Source organism: Selaginella moellendorffii, unplaced genomic scaffold (assembly GCF_000143415.4).
Source record: "Selaginella moellendorffii unplaced genomic scaffold, v1.0 SELMOscaffold_5, whole genome shotgun sequence".
Classification (NCBI taxonomy): Eukaryota; Viridiplantae; Streptophyta; class Lycopodiopsida; order Selaginellales; family Selaginellaceae; genus Selaginella; species Selaginella moellendorffii.
The window spans coordinates 3,373,308-3,393,954 of record NW_003314266.1 but is presented as its reverse complement, the minus strand read 5'-3'; the positions used below and the strand labels follow the sequence as shown (position 1 = coordinate 3,393,954).

General features: G+C 47.9%; 6 protein-coding genes across 6 annotated transcripts; all 6 read left to right on the top strand.

The window, feature by feature from the left end:
- The first annotated feature begins 87 nt into the window (after positions 1-87).
- On the top strand, positions 88-2,286 carry LOC9633608 (pentatricopeptide repeat-containing protein At4g02750). The gene has a single exon (XM_024670078.1). The coding sequence runs from the start codon at positions 88-90 to the stop codon at positions 2,284-2,286; it is 2,199 nt and encodes a 732-aa protein (XP_024525846.1).
- Positions 2,287-5,519: 3,233 nt separating this feature from the next.
- Positions 5,520-6,768, top strand: LOC9633607 (LIM domain-containing protein WLIM1). The gene is made up of 5 exons (XM_002965289.2): positions 5,520-5,748; positions 5,891-5,990; positions 6,064-6,095; positions 6,178-6,267; positions 6,324-6,768. Exons 1-5 carry the CDS (start codon positions 5,605-5,607, stop codon positions 6,513-6,515), a joined length of 558 nt encoding a protein of 185 aa, XP_002965335.1. The 5' UTR covers positions 5,520-5,604; the 3' UTR covers positions 6,516-6,768.
- Positions 6,769-7,812: 1,044 nt separating this feature from the next.
- On the top strand, positions 7,813-10,403 carry LOC9633606 (mitochondrial import inner membrane translocase subunit TIM44-2). The gene is made up of 13 exons (XM_024669605.1): positions 7,813-7,927; positions 8,015-8,106; positions 8,164-8,226; positions 8,430-8,550; positions 8,619-9,167; positions 9,230-9,301; positions 9,355-9,419; positions 9,474-9,542; positions 9,597-9,669; positions 9,727-9,831; positions 9,890-9,961; positions 10,017-10,079; positions 10,144-10,403. The coding sequence occupies exons 1-13, from the start codon at positions 7,883-7,885 to the stop codon at positions 10,273-10,275; spliced, it is 1,521 nt and encodes a 506-aa protein (XP_024525373.1). The 5' UTR covers positions 7,813-7,882; the 3' UTR covers positions 10,276-10,403.
- LOC9633605 (coiled-coil domain-containing protein 130) lies at positions 10,396-11,916 on the top strand. The gene is made up of 6 exons (XM_024669606.1): positions 10,396-10,511; positions 10,583-10,645; positions 10,695-10,883; positions 10,938-11,097; positions 11,160-11,323; positions 11,392-11,916. The coding sequence occupies exons 1-6, from the start codon at positions 10,509-10,511 to the stop codon at positions 11,716-11,718; spliced, it is 906 nt and encodes a 301-aa protein (XP_024525374.1). The 5' UTR covers positions 10,396-10,508; the 3' UTR covers positions 11,719-11,916.
- A 139-nt stretch (positions 11,917-12,055) lies between these two features.
- On the top strand, positions 12,056-14,386 carry LOC9633604 (dicarboxylate transporter 1, chloroplastic). The gene is made up of 3 exons (XM_002965286.2): positions 12,056-13,218; positions 13,576-13,797; positions 13,860-14,386. The coding sequence occupies exons 1-3, from the start codon at positions 12,097-12,099 to the stop codon at positions 14,220-14,222; spliced, it is 1,707 nt and encodes a 568-aa protein (XP_002965332.2). The 5' UTR covers positions 12,056-12,096; the 3' UTR covers positions 14,223-14,386.
- Positions 14,387-15,820: 1,434 nt separating this feature from the next.
- Positions 15,821-17,604, top strand: LOC9659383 (pentatricopeptide repeat-containing protein At3g12770). Its single transcript, XM_002965285.2, has one exon. The coding sequence runs from the start codon at positions 15,824-15,826 to the stop codon at positions 17,519-17,521; it is 1,698 nt and encodes a 565-aa protein (XP_002965331.2). The 5' UTR covers positions 15,821-15,823; the 3' UTR covers positions 17,522-17,604.
- The last annotated feature ends 3,043 nt before the right edge of the window (positions 17,605-20,647 follow it).

The window sequence follows — 20,647 nt, the reverse complement described above, 5'->3', positions numbered from 1 at the left end:
GGATGCGCCGCCAGCCAATCCAGCGGCGCCGCTCCCAGATATTTCGAGGGAAAAAGAGAATCTACTTAGACAAGGATTAATTAGTCCATGCTTAAGCTAAGAGAGCTCGCGAGGACGAAGCCTCGCGTAATCGTTCGCCAAATTCCCCCAATCGACGATCGATTCGCGGCATTCCAGGCGGAGATCGAGGGCCTCGCGGCTCGAATTCGCGCATTGGGAGCGAGCAAAGATCTCGAGGGGCTCAGGCAAATCCAGCGGCGGCTCCGCGAGAGCGACCACCGCGAGAATGCGCTCCTCTGGAACCTCCTCACGCAGAGCTATGGCAACTGTGGCAGCGCGGCAGATGCCCAGAGGAGCTTCCAGCAGATCGAGCGCCCCAGCAGCGTCTCCTGGAACATTGTCATCCAGGCGTGCGCCCGGGGCGGGGATCTCCGCCAGGCGCGCAAGAACTTCGACGCGATGCCAAGACCTAACGTGATCTCTTGGACGGCTATGGTTGCAGCATATGCTCAAAGAGGGCATTTTGACGAATCAAAAGCCTTGTTTGATGCTATGCCCGTTCGCAACGAGGTAGCATGGAACACGATACTCCAAGCCTACGATCAAAACCTTACACGCACCATTTTCTACAAGATGCCGCACTGGAACAACATTTCTTGCACAGCCATGATCAAAGCATTTGCCGACAATGGGCATTTACTGCAAGCACAGAGTTTGTACAATTCTTTGCGCGATCCAGATCCACTCACAAGTACGTGTATGTTACACGCATACTCACAAAACTCGAAATTCGATGACGTGAAGTTTGTGTTTGACAACATGCCCGTGCGAAACGAGGTAGCTTGGAATACCACTATTACTGCATATGCCCAAAGAGGGTATTTGCAGGAAACGATGGCGCTGTGGAGAAACATGCCTCTCCACGATCGAGTAAGCTGGAATTCGATGATCCAGGCATTGCTGTTCGTGGGTCTCATAGATCAGGCGAAGGTTGTGTTTGATTGCTTCCCGGATCCCTGTGTCTTCACCTGGACGAGCATGATCGCGGGGCTGGGACAAAACGGCGCGACGGTGGAAGCGAGGGCTGCCTTCGATGCAATGCCGGAGCGCAACGTCGTGTCGTGGACGGCGCTGCTGCAGGCCTACGCGATGATCGGCGATGTGGCTCTGGCGATCGCTTCGTTCCAGCGAATGCCCCAGTGTAATCTCGTGTCCTGGACCGCGATGCTCACGACGCTGGCGCAGGGTGGTCGGTTGGGCGATGCGAAGGAGTATTTTGACGCCATGCCCGAGCGCAACCAGGTGTCGTGGAATTCGTTTGCGGCGGCATTTGCTCAGGGAGGAGAGCCCGATTATGCTGGAGCAGTGCTGGATCGAGCTCCAGCTCTGGATGATTTCTCGTGGACGCTGTGGATCCAGATGCTGGGCGATTGCGGCTTGGTTGGTCTAGCAAAAGATATCTACGATTACGTTGGGCGGGAAAATGTGGTGGCTGGAAACGCGATGATACAAGCATATGCCCAAAATGGGCATTTAGAGGAATCGCAAAAGATCTTTCATATGATGCAGCTGAAGAACGTTCTTGTGTGGAATGCTATGCTCAAGGCCTTTGCGCTGCATAGCCGCGTAACGGAAAGCTCACAGGTATTTGAGAAAGCTCCACTCTGGGACGCACAATCTTGGACTTCTATGATTCTAGCAAATGCCCAAAATGGGTATCTAACCAAAGCCAAGTCCCTGCTTGAGAAATCTCCAGAGAGAACGGTTTTTTCTTGGAACGCTTTGCTGGTAGCGTATGCCCAAAACGGACATGCCCGAAACGGAGTAATCCTTTTCAGAGACATGGTTCTTGACGGATCTTGCAAGCCTGATGACGTCTCCTTTGTGAGCATTCTCAGTGCTTGCGCCCATGCTGGGCGAGTCCGAGACGCTGTGGAGCACTTCACTGGGATGATCTCCGACCACTTCGTCCAGCCGAGCTGCGAGCATTTCCACTGCATGGTGAGTGTTTTGGGCCGTGCTGGTAGATTGGTGGAAGCCGAGAGTTTGATCTACAGCATGCCTTTCGTTCCGGATTCCATCGCCTGGAAGACGCTGCTGAGCTGCTGCCGGATGTATAACGATGTGGAGAGAGCCGAGCACGCGGCCGAGTGTGCGTCGGCGCTAGATCTACAGGCCTCCTCGTCTCCTTTCGTGCTTCTGGGTAATGTTTACACGGAAGAACTCCTCGGCGGTGTCCACTCTGGAATGATCGATGATGACCATCAAAGTTTGATCATTGAGTGAGAAGTTTCAGCGATGGGATTGCTGGCTAAAGCTCGAAGATCACGATGGTGGATCCAGAAAGATGAACTTACGGCCGAGAAAGTTAAAGAAGAAACTATGGCGTTCGTATTGGTGACTCTTAGACTGTTGGAGAGGATTTACCGTGATTATATCATGAAGAAAAGATCAAGCACAGCATGGATCATCATCGCATCATCATCATCATGCTGTGTAGAAAAACAAGAATCTCTCACTTTCGTACCTCTAATCGAAAACCTCTGGATGGATGTACGCTGCTCGGCCAGTTCTATTGAATTGGCCATCAATGCGAGGCTTTTGTTGCGGTCCACCCACCAGCGCCACCATCAACAACAACACAGCAACAGAGCAAGCAACAAAGGAATGGAGATGGAGTGTTAAGCGTTTCTTCCACAAGCTGGTACCTTCGAATGCGCTCTTTCTTCCGCCAACGAGAGAGAAAGATCCACGAAAAACACGAGCCTGCTCGATTCGATTAGATCTGACGAGCTCTTCGAGTGATTCGGTTCCTGCAAGATCGACTGCAAGCACAAAGATTTCACCCCACGGCTAAAGAAAACTCGAGCTTGATCGAGAGTGAGCACCACGCTGAGGGGAATGAAGCCTGGTCCGAGACAAAGCTGTGATCACAACCTTGTGTGCTTAGCCTTAGTATCAAATCAATCTCTCGAGCTAGGCTACACTCCCCACATCCTGGTTCTCACTGAAGAAAAGGAGGATTGGTCTCGCTATCCTGTTGTTTCCCTTGCAGTCACGGCCTCCCATTGCAGCAAACATCCAGTCATTCTCTCAAATCTCACGAGGCGGTGACAGACAAAGCAGATGATCTAGCTGCAACATAGTAAAAATCCAAGCGCTAGGAGATCTCCTCCAAGAATTGAGCTGAGAAAATTGCTTGGCTTTTGGGCTTGGAAACTTCTAATCTGGGACAGGAGCAAGAAACAAGCAGACTCTCTGGGGTAGGATTCTGGAAGCCTTGGAAGGCAAGAAAGAGAAAGAAAGAGTGGCAAGAGCAATATCAACAAAGCCAAGCTAGCGCGCACAGGAAGATCAAACCAAATGGCTAAGAAACAAGAGGAAAAACTTGGAAGAAGAAGAAGAAGAAGAAGAAGAAGAAGAACAGTCCTTCCTCTCTTGAAGAAAACTCTCTGCTATATCATAAAAAAGAAGCTTAAAAACAAACCAGAGAGAATGGCACCACTCCACTCATACAGGATGATTCCCTGGAGGCAGTAGTTTCCAAAGATTTGAAAGATAAGGCCTTGGTTCTGTGCCAGCCACTGGCTACTGCTAATGCTAAACAAGCATTTTGGCTGGAGCTGGCACAATTGGGCAAAGGCATTAAATGGAGCACAATCCCTTCTTCAAACAAAATAAACAAATGCAAGGAGGAAAATATTTTGGGAGACATGAATAGTTGTGTTTTCATGTTGACCTGTTCAAGCATTTCAAACAAGCAAACATATAATTGATTCATTTCCATGCACGTATACTAAATGGTATTTTGAAAAGCACCACTGGTAAAGTCGAATTAGATAAGATAAATGTATTGTAAATACTTTGGCTGATTGGAATGTTCTAGATAGATTTTTATGGTGAATTTTACAAAGTTTCTGAATGCCTTGAGGGGGCATTTTGAAAACTGTTGTCTCAAGCAGCCAGCTTGCTCAGATGCAAGCGAATCAATGCGCAAATAGACCCACGAATATTCTAATCCCATTGTCCCAGCAGCATGAGTGACATCCAGCATTCCACCTGGTTAGATTACGAAACCCCATACGCGTATTGGCTAGTCAAACACAAAGATACACCTAGAAAATACATATGAATGCAAACTTTGTTTCTTTCTCTCGTCGTCAGGCATCCGTAACTTTCACAGCGGGACGAAGATAAATAAATAAAAATAGATAGAAATAAAAAACACAAAAACAAGCACAACTTACAAACAAGCAAAACCAAACAAAAGGGGGCACATTGCTCAATGATCTCACTGCTCTACGCATATCTATACAAGCTGGTACCAGCAATATGTGTCGCCCTTTTGTATACTGATACCGGAGAAAAAGCTAGAGTTTCCTCTGCGGCCCTTGTTCCCTTGTGCCAAAACGAAAACAAAGACAAAACCAAAATGCCAGTCCAGGGCATTTGGCGTCCACCTTTCGAAGATCCCCTCCCCGAATATTCTCTGCTTTAGAAAAATGAAAAGATTTGCAGGGGGCCCATGATTGCCGTTTGATTCCCTCCAACACGCATTATTGCATATGCCTTCTTTTCTGTAGCTTTTCAAGGGGAAAAAGGAGGGACGAATATTCAAAGTGAGTGTTGGGGTATATTCGCCCCACCGCCGAACGACGTGAGTGGTGCTATGCATCATTGTTAGATTTTTTTCTTTTTTCTTTTCTTGCGTGATCGTCGCATGAAACCAGAAAAATTGACAAAAAATATAATCTTTAAAGCTTTTTTCTTGCCTTTTGGTCCCAATGATAAAGATCAAGACGATAATTAGAAATCGATTGGAATGAAAATGGCATGGTATGATGGTCGTGATGATGCATTTTAATTTGCACTCACTTTCATGATCCTTGCGAAAACCTTTCCAGGCAATTCGAAAACACAAATCTCCTGGGCGATGATTAAAGGTGTCTAAAGGTTTGCTAAAACTACAGGTTTTTCTCACTGTACTAGGAGGAATCTCTCGTGGGCTGTGTGTGTTTGAGCAAAGACTTGGTTAATCTTGCGAGCAATGGAATCTCTCGTGTAATGTGAGATGGGGCTTTAGACTAATCTGTTTGGAGTGGATCCCGGAATCTCTAGAGATCCGGGCGTACGGAGGTGAAATCTCTGCACAATCCAACTGGGCCTGGTGGAAGTCAATGTGTAAAATTTGTTGCAAGATTGATCGATCAATGAACCCACGATCTTCTTGACTGTCCAAGAGAAGAGAAAAATCTCCAGACGATGTGGGAAGTTCTCTGGTTTACAAAGAGAATGAAAACTTCCGTACAATATTGACTGGATTTTCTTAGAGAAAGGAAAGCTTTACCACGAGTTCTAGAAGCCGGCCACGTCAGCGACAACTTTCTCTCTTATACAGCTGGCGCGCTCGCACTGGCTGTCATTCAAATGTTCGGTGCTGCCAGACAGGATGCGCTTGCCGACGTGTCACACTGCTAGTGGTCCCCGTTTTAGTATACGCTGTGGCCGAAATGCTAGGTCGTTTTTGGGTATTCTAGGGTTCTCTGGGCAGCGGGGCCGGATCGATCGATCGAGCAGCCGGGCGGCAGCAGCAGCTGTTCTAGGATGTCTTCCTTTTCTTTCGCCGGGACGCAGCAAAAATGCAAGGCATGCGACAAGACAGTCTACTTGGTGGATCAGCTCACTGCCGATGGCGTCGTCTATCACAAAGCGTGCTTTCGATGCCATCACTGCAAGGGGACATTGAAGGTAATTGGGAGATTGAGATTGAGATTGAGAGAGAGAGAGAGAGAGAGAGAGAGAGAGAGAAAGATGAGGATTTGATTCAAGATCATGTTTCTCTCTCTTCCAATTTGAGCATGATAGAAATCTTTGTTTTCTTGGATTGCAGCTTAGCAATTATGCTTCGCTGGAGGGCGTCTTGTATTGCAAGCCCCATTTCGATCAGCTCTTCAAGCTCACGGGAAGTTTCGATAAGAGTTTCGAGTCAGGTAGGAACTTTATCTTCTAAAAGAATGTATTTTTTCAAATTGATCGCGTCACGACTCCACTGTGGATTGACAGGACTTCTACACAAGCCCGTTGGCGAAGAAGCGGTAATTCAAAAAAAAGAAAAAGACTTTTGACTTTGTGGCAATCAACTTTCGGCTGGTTTTTCTTGTTTTGTTTTCGCAACAGAGCAAGACACCTTCCAAGACATCGCTCTTGTTCTCTGGGACTCAAGAAAAATGTTTTGCTTGCGGGAAAACTGTGTACCCGATCGAGAAGGTTTGTCTAATAGGATGTTTGGTATCTAGCGAGTGACGATTTCTTTGATCTTACAGGTCACTGTTGAGAACACATCGTATCACAAGTCCTGTTTCAAATGCAGTCACGGCGGCTGCACGATATCTCCCTCGAACTACCAAGCTCACGAAGGCCGGCTTTACTGCAGACATCACTACGCTCAGCTCGTCAAGGAGAAAGGGGACTTTAGCAATCTGTCCAAGACACCCGGAAAGGCAGCAGCGAAGTGAAGCGGATGAATCGAAGATCACGGAAAAAAAAAAGACAAAGAGGAGATTGTTTGGAGTCTACCATTTGCAAGGTTTGATTGAAAACGCTGCTGCCGAGGTGAGTGGTGGATTGAATGGTGTGATGTAAACGAAAAGAGAGAGTATATATTTCCTAGAGGTCTGGTTTCGTTTGTTTATAAACGAGACTGTATAAAATCGTCGAGCTTCTCTTTTTTGTGTTCTATGGAATGAGAATAAAACTTCTGTACGGGCGTGATCACGTGTACGGAGTTAAACATGGCAAACTTGGGTGTGGCTATGACGATGGCGGCCACATCCTTGGTTCCAGCGATCCACCCCATTCCAAGGTCAGTGGCAGCGCCATTCTCGGCTAGAATCGCGAGAGTCTCCGCTAGATCCATCCCTCGCTGCTCCATCTCATCGCCCACCAATGTGGATTTGGAGCCCTCTTCGACGAGCGCTAGCGCGCATTCCGTGAAGGATTTGCTGGAAGATCTCAAGGCCGTGGGAAGGATGAGGATCATCGTCAACACCGGCGTGGGGGTGCTGGAATCCGTGGTGCCGAGCCTGGACAAGCTCTTCTACAAGGATTTCCCGGGAAAGGGCGAGTACGCGAACTTGATGATCAAGGAAGACAACGTGGACTTCCATTTGCTCGTGGACAAGGTCTCGTCGGCCAAGCTGATACAGGGGAAATCCATGCAGGGAAACATCACGACTTACATGGTGAGGTTCTTCGATGAGAGCGAGAGGAACGTCGCGAGCTTGATGGTGATGTGGAGACCCGATGAAGTTGGCGCTTACGACGATGGTCAGGTGGGTTCTTTCAAGGATTTGATCGCCAAGTATGGCAGCGATGTCAAGTTTTCGTGTTCAAGAAGTTGAAATTTCTTTCCAGAAACTTGATAAATACAAGTCTGGAGTTACAACATATGAACCTCTAGAAGATTTGCTCAGTGTGAGACTGAGGCTCTTGGAAACCTTAGATTTCCTTTTCTGGATCTTTTGGCCACAAGAGGGGTTGCCTCACTTGCAGTGATCATCTTTAGAAACAAAGAGCATGAAGTTGCCAAAGCTGCCGGAAGAATCCCCAGCCGGATGATGGAAAGAACAATGAAAAACGTGATCGCTATTGCCTCTGGTGACAGTGATTTTTCCCGAGAAATCGCAGTTCTTCGTGTTCTCGTCATTGTCGTCATTGTAGCAAAAGGATTCTCGAATGCTAGGTTTATACTATGGTAGCCTTTTGGCTAATTCCTAATTAGGGAATGGGTAAAGTTAGGGTTAGGGCTGAGATTTTTGTGTCAGCCCTAGCCCTAAACCTTGCGTGGAGACGCGGGTTTTAATCGCGGCTGTGGGACGAGGAGATGAGCATGAGCTTCTTCTTGCGCCAGGCGTTGCGCTCCCATCGCGTAAGTTCTTCTCTTTTCTCACGCGCCACATAGATTTCTAGCGAGCGCGCCAATGGATCGATTCGATCGTTCCTTCTGTGCTTCTAGGTTCTTTACCCGCGACGCCCTTTCCACTACTCCCCGCGCAACCAGAGCATTTTCCAGGAAATCTCGAAGAAGCTCAAGGGCGAGATTGACAGGTTTGCGAATTTTCGCATTTCCTTGCGTGGTTTGTTTCTCTGACGAGTTTTTCGCAGCAATCCCGAGTTGCAAAAATCGATCAAGGAGTTCAAGGAGAAGGCAGACGATTTCAAGAGCAGGTAATTCTTTCTCACAGCTTTGAGTGATGGAAGGGGGTGTAAGAAACTAGAGAAGATCTTCTCTAGTCTTTTTTTTTCTTGGGAGTGGAGTTTTTTGTGGAGGATGGTCCTTGGTATAGGCTCAGACATATTTTTGATGTTTGAGGGACGCAGATCTCCACCCTTGGTGCAAAGGCTCTCTGATATTGGCAGAGGAAATGCAGAACTAAGGAGACCGCCGAGCATTTGTACAAGCACGTTGATGCTGCTCGGGAAGAGGCGGAGACGAGAGCAAAGCAAGTGTCGAGCGTGATCAAGGAAAAGATATCCGAGGCATCAGAACAAGTAAGCTTGCTTTTTCTTTCTTTGCCTTCTTGTTCCAATCAAAGTTTGTGTGCTGATATGACTGGCAGGTCAGGGGCAGTGTGATTCCTAGAGCTGACAAATCACAAGAAGGTGCACGAGACGAGAAAACAGAAGAAGCTTTCAAGGCTGGGATCGCTGAAGATGCTGCCAAGGCGGAAGAAGCTCCCAATGCGCAAGATTCTTCGAAGGCTCCCAATGCACAAGAGGCTTCGAAGGCTCCCAATGCACAAGAGGCTTCGAAGGTTCCCAATGCAGAAGAGGCTTCGAAGCCTCGAGAATCTCCCGACGCGCAAGAGGTTCCCAAGGAGGACAAGGAACACGGAGGCACTGATTCTTCACAGCAAAAGGCTCAGCAGTCGGCTCCCGGTGGGGGAGCTTTCGCTGGGAAAGTTAAGTCGGTTCTGGACTCTATGCGAATAGGAAGTGTAGCGTCAGTGGCGAAGGACGGCTACAACTTGATTGTGGAGGAGCTTACGTCGACTCGGAAAGTGAAGAAAAGCAAGCCAGGATTCTCCAGAAGCAGCGCAACGGATATCGTTCCTGTTGCAAAGAAGACCACTGGCTGGCGGAAACATTTGGACGACTTGAAAGAGAAGGTAAGATTGCTCTTTCGTTTTTTTTTTTTTTCTCTTTTTAGCTAAGTGAAACTGTGTTGCAGGCCACTTCTCATCCATTGTACAGGCGCTTTAAAAATGTCAAAGATCATCCAGTAGTTCAAAAAACCAACGAGGTGCTTTCTGGTTTCGTCATTTGTATCCCCTGTCTTAAACATGAGATGTACAGATAGCGGACGAAATGAGGGATAGGTGGGAAACGAGCGATAGTCCTGTCGTGCATAAGATTCAAGAGTACGTATTGCAGTCTCTCCACGCTTGATTTCACTGTTGATTTTTTCTCTACAGCCTAAACGAATCGTTTTTTGGCGAGACGGCAACTGCAGCGGCTTTCAAAGAGATTCGCAGCAGGGACCCGTAAGGACTCTCACGTCAATCACTTTATCTTGTCTTGACGCTCGAGTTTTTCAGGACCTTTTCTTTTCCTGACTTTGTCCTGGAAGTCCAAGAAGATATCAGACCGATACTGACTGCGTATCTCAAGGTGAAACATTCTTAATTGAGGCTTTTCACGATTTCTTACTCATCGTATGGGGGCCAGGGAGATTATGATACGCTGAGAAAGAAAGTTTGCAAGGAGGTCGTAGAGCGATGTCGCGCAGAACACAGAGCACTTCAAAGCCAAGGACTATATGTCGATACCAAGGTAGAAACTGCAAGCTTTCAGCTTTCCAGGACGCTTTCTAAGCTGCTCTTTCTCACAGATTCTTTACATATCGGAGCTGGAAGTCAGGGAATCGAAACTAATCGGAAACGAGCCAGTTATCATTATCTCTGTGAGTTCCGCTTTGTTTTTCTAATCCGTGCTAAAACGCTTCTCGCCGTGTTTAGTTCCAAACGCAGCAAAACTACTGTGTGCGCGATGAGTTCGGTCACATACGAGAAGGATCAAAGGCAAGTATAGTTTCTTCTTCTGTTTGCCGGAAAGCATCTAACGAGATCCCGATGGATCGCGCAGGACGATATCCGGACGATCCTCTACGCTTGGGCGATGCAGCAAGTTTCTCTAGACGAAATGGATCCGGACGAATTCACTCCGCGATGGCGACTGCGTGAGATGCAACAAACTGGATTTCCAGCGATCATTTGATCCGAGCTCTCGTTCTTATATTTTTTGTTCGTTCTCTAGCGCTAGCAAGAGCTTCTTCTCCGGTGGAACACGGCCTTAAAGAGCTTATAATTTTTTACTTGAATAAAACCCCGTTAAGCATTTTAAAAGGGGTACGCTAGAAATTTAGGGTTTGTGGAGCGTTTTGGGAGGGCGCCCTTGATCGCTCTCCGGATCATCGATTCCAGCGCGCGGCGGCGAGGGATCGTCACAGAATGGTACGCGCTGCTAGCCTAGGCGCCGGATTTCACAGCTCATGATCGATGCGTTTGCGGTTTTCTTGTTCCAGTCGACGCTTGCGGCAGCCCGAGCTGATAATTTCTACTTCCCTCCAGAATGGACGCCCAAACAGGTACTGGATGAGCTTGTTGGATTTCGGATTTTCTAATCTCTTGGAGCAGGGATCTCTCAACAAATTCCAAGGCCAGCATCCCCTCAGAGAGAGGGCGAGGAAGATCGACCAGGGAATTCTGGTCATCCGATTCGAGATGCCTTTCAACGTGTGGTGTGGTGGATGTCACTCGATGATCGCCAAAGGTGTCCGGTTTAACGCGGAGAAGAAGCAAATTGGAAAGTACTACACGACCAAGGTATGGAAAAGAAAGTTTGCCAGGAAGTCCTTAAGAATTTCTTTCGTGGTCTAGATATGGAGTTTCTCGATGAAAGCAGCATGTTGCAAGCACGAGATAGAGATCCACACCGATCCCAAAAACTGCGAGTACGTGATCGTCAAGGGAGCCGAGAGAAAAACGGAGACTTACGATGCGGCTGATGCTGGCTCGCTCGTTGTAGCAACCGGAGAAGGTAAGATCCTTTGCAAAAAACATGGTTTTTTGCTCACAGCTCTATTTTTCTTCCTTTGGCAGACAGGGAGAAGTTGACGGATCCTTTTGCCAAACTGGAGCACGACGAAGAGGACATTCTCAAGGGAAAGGAATCGGCGAAGCAACTGATGCTCTTGCAGAAGCAGTCGGATATCAAGCACGGAAACGACTACTCCGTCAACAGAGCTCTTCGAGCGCAGCTAAGGGTACACGACTCGACTCTCATTCGTTTCTTCGTCTTCCACTCGTGCTAACGTCGATGGTGGCAATCCAGGATCAAAAAAAGAGGGTGGCCTTGGAAGAGGCGCACTCGAAGAAGCTGGGCATTGGAATCAGGCTGCTCCCAGCGTCCGAGGACGACGCACAAGCAGCGGGGAGCGTTCGTTTCGCGCAGAAATTCGACAAGAACAGGAGAGACAAGAGAGCGGCGATCCGCGCCACCTCGATCTTCTCGCAGAGCGGCGCCTATGGATTGCCACCGGCAGGCAGCGATCAGAAGCTCCAGCTCCTGGCCAAGCGGCGGAAGATCCAGGCCGCGGAGGCTCAAAGCTTACTGCGCGGAAGAATCAAGGCTTCGTCGCTGGCGGCCCAGAGATCATAGCAGAGCAAAGCAAAGTTCGTGGCAAGTAAAGTTTTCTTTCGTTTTTACCAACTGAGCGTGGATTTCCAATAGGAGAAAAGGTGGCGATGAAAGAGCTTAGAGGTAAACCCTTGTAAAAATTGTAATAGATCAGCTCTTCCGCTTGAGAGTTTCTTACCTTCAACTTTACGTAAAAAGTGAAAATTGTTATCGGTTCCACCTGGTGTTTATTTCAACTGGTTTTTTCGTTAAATTTTCTTGCCCAGTTGGAAGAATGGACGATCCAAAGTAATCCAGGAAGAATCTTTTTAATTTGTGGTAATGAGATGGGAGTAGCTTTAATCCAGGTTACCCAGTGTGGCACTGTGTGTGTGTGGAGGCGAGGAAACGAGAGTGGCGATGGCGGCAGCGGCGGCGCTGCTACACTCCTCCGCCGTGGGAGGAGCTCCACGACCCTCCTCGGCCAAGCCCAAGCCCAAGATCCTCCCACCGCCATCGCTCCTGGTAACTCGATTCTCTCCATCTCCACTAGCAGCAGCCGCGATCTCGTCGCGAATCTCCCAGTTGGGCTCCGCGCTGGTGGCCGATCTCCATCGCCCACTTCCTCGCCAGCGCCGGGGCGGGCAAATCCGGGCCTCCACCTCCTCCGCCGCCGCGGCGCCGCCGCCGCCACTCCCGGCCGAGCCCAAGTGGGAGGGCGCCGATCTCAAGAGCTTGGCCTTCTCGGTGGCGACTGGGCTGCTGGTGTGGCTCATCCCACCCCCGCAGGGCGTGACGAGCAGCGCATGGCATCTCCTCAGCATCTTCCTGGCCACCATCGTCGGGATCATCACGCAGCCTCTCCCGCTCGGCGCGGTGGCGCTCATGGGCCTGGGCGCCGCGGTGCTCACGAGAACTCTCTCCTTCGCGGCAGCCTTTAGCGCGTTTGGCGATCCCATCCCCTGGCTCATCGCGCTCGCCTTCTTCTTCGCCAAGGGATTCATCAAGACCGGGCTGGGCAACCGCGTCGCGTACCAGTTCGTGGCGCTCTTCGGCAAGACCTCTCTCGGGCTGGGATACAGTCTGGTTTTCAGCGAAGCTCTCCTCGCGCCGGCGATTCCATCCGTGTCCGCCAGGGCTGGAGGGATCTTCCTGCCGCTCGTGAAGGCGCTGTGCCTGGCTTGCAACAGCAAAGTTGGCGATGGCACCGAGCGCCGGCTTGGGGCGTGGCTCATGCTTACGTGCTTCCAGACCAGCGTCGTCTCCTCGGCGATGTTCCTCACGGCTATGGCGGCGAATCCTCTGAGCGTGAACTTGGCGACTGGCAGCACGGGGTTGGCGATTGGGTGGACGGACTGGGCGGTGGCGGCGGTGGTTCCCGGGCTGGTCTCGCTCCTGGTTGTGCCGCTGCTGCTCTACGTGATCTATCCGCCGACTGTCAAGAGTAGCCCGGATGCGCCGAGGCTGGCCAGGGAGAAGCTTGACAAGATGGGACCGATGAGCAAGAACGAGTGGATCATGACTGGAACTTTGATCGTCACGGTAAGGAGAAGTCTTTCTTCTCTCTCGATCTTTCTTCCATTTCATCATCGGTTCTTTCTCCTCCGATCTCCTTCTGCTTCTCTGGTCGCCAACTTTTCTCTTTTTCAATTTGCAGCTCTATCTAGAGTTACTCCGATCGATCTCTTCCATTTCTAACCATTGCTCGTTTCTCTCTCATTCTTTTTTCCCTTCGTATCTTTCTCCTCCTCCTTTGATCTTCCTCGATCGATTCGATCGCTTCTCTGGTCGCCAACTTTTCTCTTTTTCTAGCTCTATCTTCGATCAGAGTTCCTTGCATTTTTTTCTTCCTCGATCGATCTCTTCCATTTCTAACCATCTGTTTTCCTTGGTTTCCAGGTCGGGCTGTGGATCTTCGGCTCGGCTATCAAAGTCGACGCGGTCACCGCTGCCATCCTCGGCCTCTCGGTTCTACTCACCACCGGAGTCGTGACATGGAAGGAGTGCTTGGGCGAAGCCGTTGCTTGGGACACACTGACATGGTTCGCAGCTCTCATCGCCATGGCCGGATATCTCAACAAGTATGGACTCATCGCGTGGTTTAGCCAGACAGTCGTCAAGGTAGAGCTCAAACCTTCGATTTTTCCACTTAAGATCCAACGTTCCTTTCGTTGTTTCATCAGGTTGTGGGTGGTCTGGGCTTGTCATGGCAAGCCTCTTTCGGGATCCTCGTCATGCTCTACTTCTACTCGCACTATTTCTTCGCAAGTGGTGCTGCTCACATCGGTGCTATGTTCACGGCTTTTCTCTCGGTGGCCACCGCGCTTGGAACTCCACCGCTGTTTGGAGCGCTGGTTCTCGCCTTCCTCTCCAATCTCATGGGAGGACTGACGCACTACGGCATTGGATCGGCTCCGGTTTTCTATGGTGCTGGATACGTGCCGCTGTCCACCTGGTGGGGCTATGGATTCTTGATGAGCATCGTCAATTTGGTGATCTGGTTGGGAGTTGGAGGATTTTGGTGGAAGCTCCTTGGCCTCTGGTAGATCACAACATACACGTCGGAGTATTGGAAGGGACGAACCATTCCAATATTTTTTTCTTCTCTCTCTCTCTTTCTTTTGCTGCTGGGTTCTAAGCAGCCTTCCATTTTTCTTTGAACACTTACAAAAAGAGATAAAATAAGATTCCAAAGCAGAAACATATAAAAGTTGAGCTAAAGCCCCGCTGCTTGCATTCTTGATGTAAGGTGGTCTGATTAAGAATTGGAGGATTTTGGTGGAATGACCACACAATAATTATATTTGGAAGAGAAAAACCATATACATTTTTTGAATTTTTTTTCTGAGCCTTTCATTTAACTTTTTATCTTTTTTAACTTTTTAAACTTCATTTAACTTTTTTTTTCTGAGCCTTTCATTTAACTTTCTGAGCCTTTGGTTCAAGAAATTTTGGAGGGACTATCCTGGTTTAGATGCTGTGTTACTTGATGCTGTGTTGTTTAGATGCTGTGTTGCTGGTTTAGATGCTTTGTTAAAATCAAGCCCAAATATACAGTAAAGATGACGAAGTAAAGATCACCGCAGCGAGCACATGCTAGAGAGCATCACATACGGCGTTCCATCCTCGGGTTCTAGCTCCGCCACAAGCCGGGCAGCTCTGTTTTGGTGGAATGATCACACAATATACACAGGATTATATTTGGAAGAGAAAAACCATATACATTTTTTTTTTTTTTATGAGCCTTTCATTTAAATCCCTTAGTTGGAGAAATTTTACTATAGATGCTGTGTTGCTTGAGAGGAACAAAAACATATAACAAAGATGGCGAAGTAGATGAAAGTGTCATAGAACTTTATAGAGGCAATGTCTAGTGGTAGTCAACTAGGTAGGATAGCTCTTCATTTCCATCATGGGGAAGCATATGTACTTGAAAGACTGGCGCTACTACCGCGAGAATTGGAAGCCCCAGAGGCTCAAGAACCGCGGCCCCCCCGCCGGCTTGCTCATCTCCCGCCTCGACGATGCCCTCCTCCGCCTGGACAAGCTCCGCCACCGATCCACCTCGCAGCTCCTCCTCTACGCCAATCTCCTCCGCCAATGCGGCAACCAGCGCGCCCTGGATCACGGCCGCCGCGTCCACGCCCACATCGTCTCTCGCCGCCTCGCGCGCAATGCCCTCCTGGGCGAGCTCGTCTTCCAGATGTACGCTCGCTGCCGCTGCTTCGACACCGCCATCGCGCTCTTCGATGCCATGCCCGATCGCCGCCCATTCTGCTGGAACGTCCTCATGAAGGAGTTCCTGGCCGCGGATCGCCCACGCGACACTCTCGAGCTCTATCGCCGGATGAGCGTGGAGAACACCCAGCCCAGCGCGTGTGGCTTCATGTGGGCGATCGTCGCGTGTGGCCGGATCAAAGATCTCGCCCAGGGCCGGAGCATCCACTACCGCGTGGCCACCGGGCGAGGGATCAACTCCTCGATCCAATCCGCGCTGGTCACCATGTACGCGCAGTGCGGCCGGATCGACCTCGCCATGGCGGCATTTGACGACAACCGCGAGCTCGGCACCGCGCCATGGAACGCGATCATGTCCGCGCTCGCCGGCGCCGGGCACCACCGGCGCGCGATCGAGCTCTTCTTCCAGATGGAGCAGCACCAGTGCAGCGATCGGTCGTGCGCGATCGCGCTGGGTGCGTGCGCTGCAGCGGGGCATCTGCGAGGGGGGATCCAGATCCATGACAAGATCCAGAGTGAGATCCATGGAACTAGAGTTCTCGTGCTCAATGCGCTCATCTCCATGTACGTGCGCTGCGGCAAACTAGACGAGGCTTTGCGTGTCTTTGCGGACATGCCTCACAGGAATGTAGTGTCTTGGACATCGATGATTGCAGCAGTTGCCCAAACCGGGCATTACAGCTTTTCTGTAAAGCTCTTCGATGGGATGATCGCCGAGGGGATCAATCCCAACGAGAAGACGTACGCGAGCGTCGTGAGTGCCATCGCGCATCTGGGCAGGGATGCCATCCTCGATCGGGGGCGGAAGATTCACTCCCAGATCACCGCCAGTGGCATTGACGCTGATCCAATCGTCCAGAACTCGCTCATCAACATGTACGCGCGATCGGGGCTGCTCGCTGAGGCGCGAGAGGTCTTTGATTCGATTCTAGAGAACTCCAAGACCGTGGTGTCCTTCACGACGATGATCTCGGCGTATGCCCACAATGGGCATCCCCGCCAGGCGCTAGAGATTTTCCGCGAGATGACCGCGCGGGGCGTGGCGCCTAACGAGATCACATTCGCGACGGTGCTCGCGGCGTGCGTGGCGATCGGCGACCTCGCCTCCGGAGCCTGGATCCACGAGCGGATGATCGAATCGGGGCTTGATTCCAGCGATCCCTTCGCATACAATTCCCTCGTGGACATGTACGCAAAGTGTGGCGATCTGGGCTTCGCCGCCAGGGTCTTCGAGACCATGAAGACCAAGGATCTCGTCGCCTGGACTACGATCATCGCCGCCAATGTCCAGTCCGGCAACAATCGCGCCGCCCTGGACCTCTACGATCGAATGCTCCAATCGGGGATCCATCCCGACATAGCCACCCTCTCCACGCTGCTCGTCGCGTGTGCCAATCTGGGCGACCTCGCCATGGGCGAGAAGATCCATCGCCAAGCCTTGAGATCCAAGCTCGAGCAGGACGCACACTTCCAGAACGCGCTCGCTGCCATGTACGCCAAATGCGGGAGCTTGGAGAAGGCCACGCGGCTGTACCGCCGCTGCCGTGGCAGTGACGTGGCAACGTGGACGTCCATGCTGGCGGCCCATAGTCAGCAGGGCCTGGCCAGCGTGGCACTCGAGCTCTACGCCGAGATGGAGTCCGAGGGAGTGAGGCCGAATGAAGTGACGTTCATACCAGTGCTTATCTCGTGTAGCCAAGCCGGTCTCGTGGCAGAGGGCCGAGAGTTCTTCCACTCCATCACGTCGGACTATGGAAGCCAGCCCAGCGCCGAGCACTTTGGCTGTATGGTCGACGTCTTGGGCAGAGCTGGGAAGCTCCGGGACGCCGAGGAGTTGCTGGACTCCATGCCGTTTTATCCTGATGAGATCGCCTGGCAGAGCTTGCTCTCGTCTTGCAAGCTCCACACTGATGCCGAGATTGGAACCAGAGCCGCCGAGTGCTTGCTGGAGCTGGATCCGGAGTCGACGTCTCAGTTCGTGGCTCTGTCCCAGATCTACGCTGCCGCTGGAAGAAACTCCGACATTGATGAGATAAAGAGAGAGCTGGCACTGAGAAGACAAATCGAAGTCCACAGGACAACCGGAGAGCTTGCTAATTGGGAATGACCATCTACGAAGTCCTAGGTGATCCCCTCCGTTTCGATGCTGTGCCTTGCTTGTAACAGCAAAGTTGGCGAAGCCAGTGCAGACGAGCGTTGTCTCCTCGGCGATGCTTTGAGCGTGAACCTGGGGACTGGAAGGATTGGGTGGACCGACGGCGTTCCCTTGGTGTCGCTGCTGGCTTTGCCGCTGCACGATCTATCAGCCCAGTAGCCCAGATGCGCGGCCAGGGAGAAGCTCGACAAGGTGCTCGTCACGGTAATCAGAATTCTCAATCTTGTATGAATGTACATACTTCGTTACATTCAAAACGTTGCGAAAGCCACACAACATCACAACATTCTGGAAGAGTTCTACTAAAAACTCTGTATCTTCTCCCTTTTGTCTCTTTCTCGTAGTTTCTTTGATCTTCCATGCGACTTTGATCTCTTCTCTGGTCGCCAGCTTTTCTCTTCTTCAAATTGCTAATTCTATATCTCCATCGATTAGAGTTCCTTGCATTCTCTTCTTCTTCGATCGTCCATTTTTAACCATCCTTTTTCGGTCGTAATGCTGTAATTAATGACATGGCTTGGGACACACTTACGTGGTTCGCAGCTCCCATCATATCTCAACAAGCATGGACTCAAGAGCACAAAGATGTTTTCCACTCACGATCCAATTTTTTCTTTCGTTGTTTCTGGGATGGTCTGTCATGCCAAGCTATTTCTTCACAATGTCGGTGCTATATTCACAATTTTTCTCTCGATGGCCACCGCTTTTGGAATTCCACCGTTGCAAAAGCAAAAAATAAAGGAAAAGAAGGGAAGCTAGATCGATACTTATCACCAATACAAACTGTATTTAAGTTTGTAAGAAAGCTCTAAAACTTCTAGAGGGATATACCTCCCGACTAGACAAGACTACTTGGTCGTCTAGCTTCTTTCTTGTTTGGGCTTGCGGGTAAATGATCTAGAAGGAAATGTCGCGACATTGCGACTGCTGTGGCCCAATCAAACAGTGAATTGAGTGAGTGAGCTAAGAAGCTCAGATGATAATAGATAACTAGAAAGCATCGTTGTCTTTCAATCCTTGCGAATGCCTTCGCCACCGCCACCACCACCAGTGGAACACTGAAAAGTTCACGCACTCTTGTGGGAGTAGCTAGCGTGAGCAATATGTTGTGCTTAGATTCGAACTTGGCCCTCATTGCTGCTGTTCTAGTCACGCAAACCAGCTCCACGAAGATGCTTAAGAAAACAAAAAAGAAACCTGCTGCAAAAGAAAGATGCTTGAAAGGACGAAAGAGCTGCAAGGAAGCAAAGATCTCTCTCAATAGTGAAATTTCATTTTCTTTTCTTGCTGCCTAGGAGAAGGCAAGAGCGTGGCATGGCTCTAATCTTGAAAGACCTTTAGAATCTTTTAGAATTCTTATCATAATTATGTTTATATTTTTAAATATTATTCTCAAAACAAGCATAGTATTGATTATATTAAAATCAATTAAACCTTCATATAAATAAAAAGATGTTAATTATAATTATAATATGTATAATTTTTTTAATATAGTAATTATAAATTATGTATAAAAGAGCTAAATTTAATATATAGATAAGTTAGATATTTATTTAAAACTATTTTATATTTAATTTTTATGCACATTTAAAATGATTATAAGTTGCAACACCAAAACTTATTTGAAAATTTAGATTCATATTAAACATAATTATAATTATAATAAAATTTTATGGAATTTAAAAGATATTTCTAATTGACCATATTACTTTTTTTTTACTGTATATAAATAATTCATTGATTTAAGGTGATAAAACATAAAATTTATATTCAATAGTATTACATGATAAACACTAAGTCATTACAATTGCAAAAAGAGCTTCTTTGTTTAGTGCTGTCTAGTTTGAAGGTTTTTTGAATCACTGAAGAGATCTATTTATATTCATATAAAATTTTAGTTTGAATAAATAGAAATAGTTCTAATAATATATATTTACAATTTATTAAGATAATAAATTGACTTATATACAGATGGTTATGTTTAGATCCAAAATGTGAAGTTGTTAAATTAATATAATAAAAACGTTTAGAAACATATATATTTTTAAAACGTTTAGAGATAAATAAAAATTATATATATGTATTTTTGATATAACTGGCCATCAAAATAATAAATAATAGAAAATTTAACATAATCTTGTTATAAAAGTATATTCATCAAAACATATTTAAAATATATAATTTTTATATGAAATTAATAATTTTGAAAATCCGTCTTTAAATGTTGCAAGTGTATTGTAAATCATGTAAAAAGATTATGTTACATTCAATTAAACTGTACATTTATAACAGCATTTTCAAAAATAATTTTCAAAACATTTTGATAATTTACATAATAAATTATATATTTTATCACATCTAGATTGTTTAAAGTGATTAAAATCTATGCTTATTAATCATTTATAATTTTTAATAACTAAATGATTATTCTTTCCCTATTAAGCATTTGTACTTTTTAGTGATAGTAAATTGTAAAATATTATTTAATTATATTGTTAATTTTATTAATAATTTGACTTAATTTTTATTATAAAAAAATATATATCTTGATTAATGTGTTTTATATAGATTATAAACCAATGTTTTTAAAACTCAAATTAAACCCCATGGTATGAGTGCATGGAAAGGGAATACATAAAATGTATACATCAATATAAGAAACCAACTCCTCGAGGTGTCAAAGGGTAAAGAATCCCCGAAGGCACAACCAAAATGATAAAGAATTCATTGGATGAGACTGAGTTTGAGATTGAGTCTAAGACTGACTCTAAGACTGAGTTCGAGACCGAATTCGAGGCCGAGTCCAAGATTAAGTCTGAGACCGAGTCCAAGATCCGATATCGGATCCAAGACCGAGTCCGAGATCAAGTCTGAGATAGAGTTTGAGGTTGGGTCCGAAATCAAGTTTGAGATTAAGTCCGAGACCAAGTCTGAAGTTGAGTCCGGTCGAATCCGAGATCAAATCCAAATACTAATATAGATCATGGGGTGAAAGCCTAAAGTGTGTATCTCCCAGGGGGGGGGGGGGGAGAGTTGTAAAGGGTTCCAAAAGTATAGTAGGGATAGTGAGGTCTAGGA

Excerpts from the sequence above, each read along its gene's own strand:
- LOC9633607 (XM_002965289.2), top strand. The coding sequence starts at position 5,605 with ATGTCTTCCTTTTCTTTCGCCGGGACGCAGCAAAAATGCAAGGCATGC. Across the intron at positions 6,096-6,177 it reads AGCCCGTTGGCGAAGAAGCG|AGCAAGACACCTTCCAAGAC; the intron begins GTAATTCAAAAA and ends TTTTCGCAACAG. Across the intron at positions 6,268-6,323 it reads CTGTGTACCCGATCGAGAAG|GTCACTGTTGAGAACACATC; the intron begins GTTTGTCTAATA and ends TTGATCTTACAG.
- LOC9659383 (XM_002965285.2), top strand. The coding sequence starts at position 15,824 with ATGGAGCAGCACCAGTGCAGCGATCGGTCGTGCGCGATCGCGCTGGGT.
- LOC9633604 (XM_002965286.2), top strand. The coding sequence starts at position 12,097 with ATGGCGGCAGCGGCGGCGCTGCTACACTCCTCCGCCGTGGGAGGAGCT. Across the intron at positions 13,219-13,575 it reads CTGGAACTTTGATCGTCACG|GTCGGGCTGTGGATCTTCGG; the intron begins GTAAGGAGAAGT and ends CTTGGTTTCCAG. Across the intron at positions 13,798-13,859 it reads TTAGCCAGACAGTCGTCAAG|GTTGTGGGTGGTCTGGGCTT; the intron begins GTAGAGCTCAAA and ends TTGTTTCATCAG.
- LOC9633608 (XM_024670078.1), top strand. The coding sequence starts at position 88 with ATGCTTAAGCTAAGAGAGCTCGCGAGGACGAAGCCTCGCGTAATCGTT.
- LOC9633606 (XM_024669605.1), top strand. The coding sequence starts at position 7,883 with ATGAGCATGAGCTTCTTCTTGCGCCAGGCGTTGCGCTCCCATCGC. Across the intron at positions 8,107-8,163 it reads CTCAAGGGCGAGATTGACAG|CAATCCCGAGTTGCAAAAAT; the intron begins GTTTGCGAATTT and ends AGTTTTTCGCAG. Across the intron at positions 8,551-8,618 it reads TATCCGAGGCATCAGAACAA|GTCAGGGGCAGTGTGATTCC; the intron begins GTAAGCTTGCTT and ends TATGACTGGCAG.
- LOC9633605 (XM_024669606.1), top strand. Across the intron at positions 10,646-10,694 it reads CAGAATGGACGCCCAAACAG|GGATCTCTCAACAAATTCCA; the intron begins GTACTGGATGAG and ends CTCTTGGAGCAG. Across the intron at positions 10,884-10,937 it reads GAAAGTACTACACGACCAAG|ATATGGAGTTTCTCGATGAA; the intron begins GTATGGAAAAGA and ends TTCGTGGTCTAG.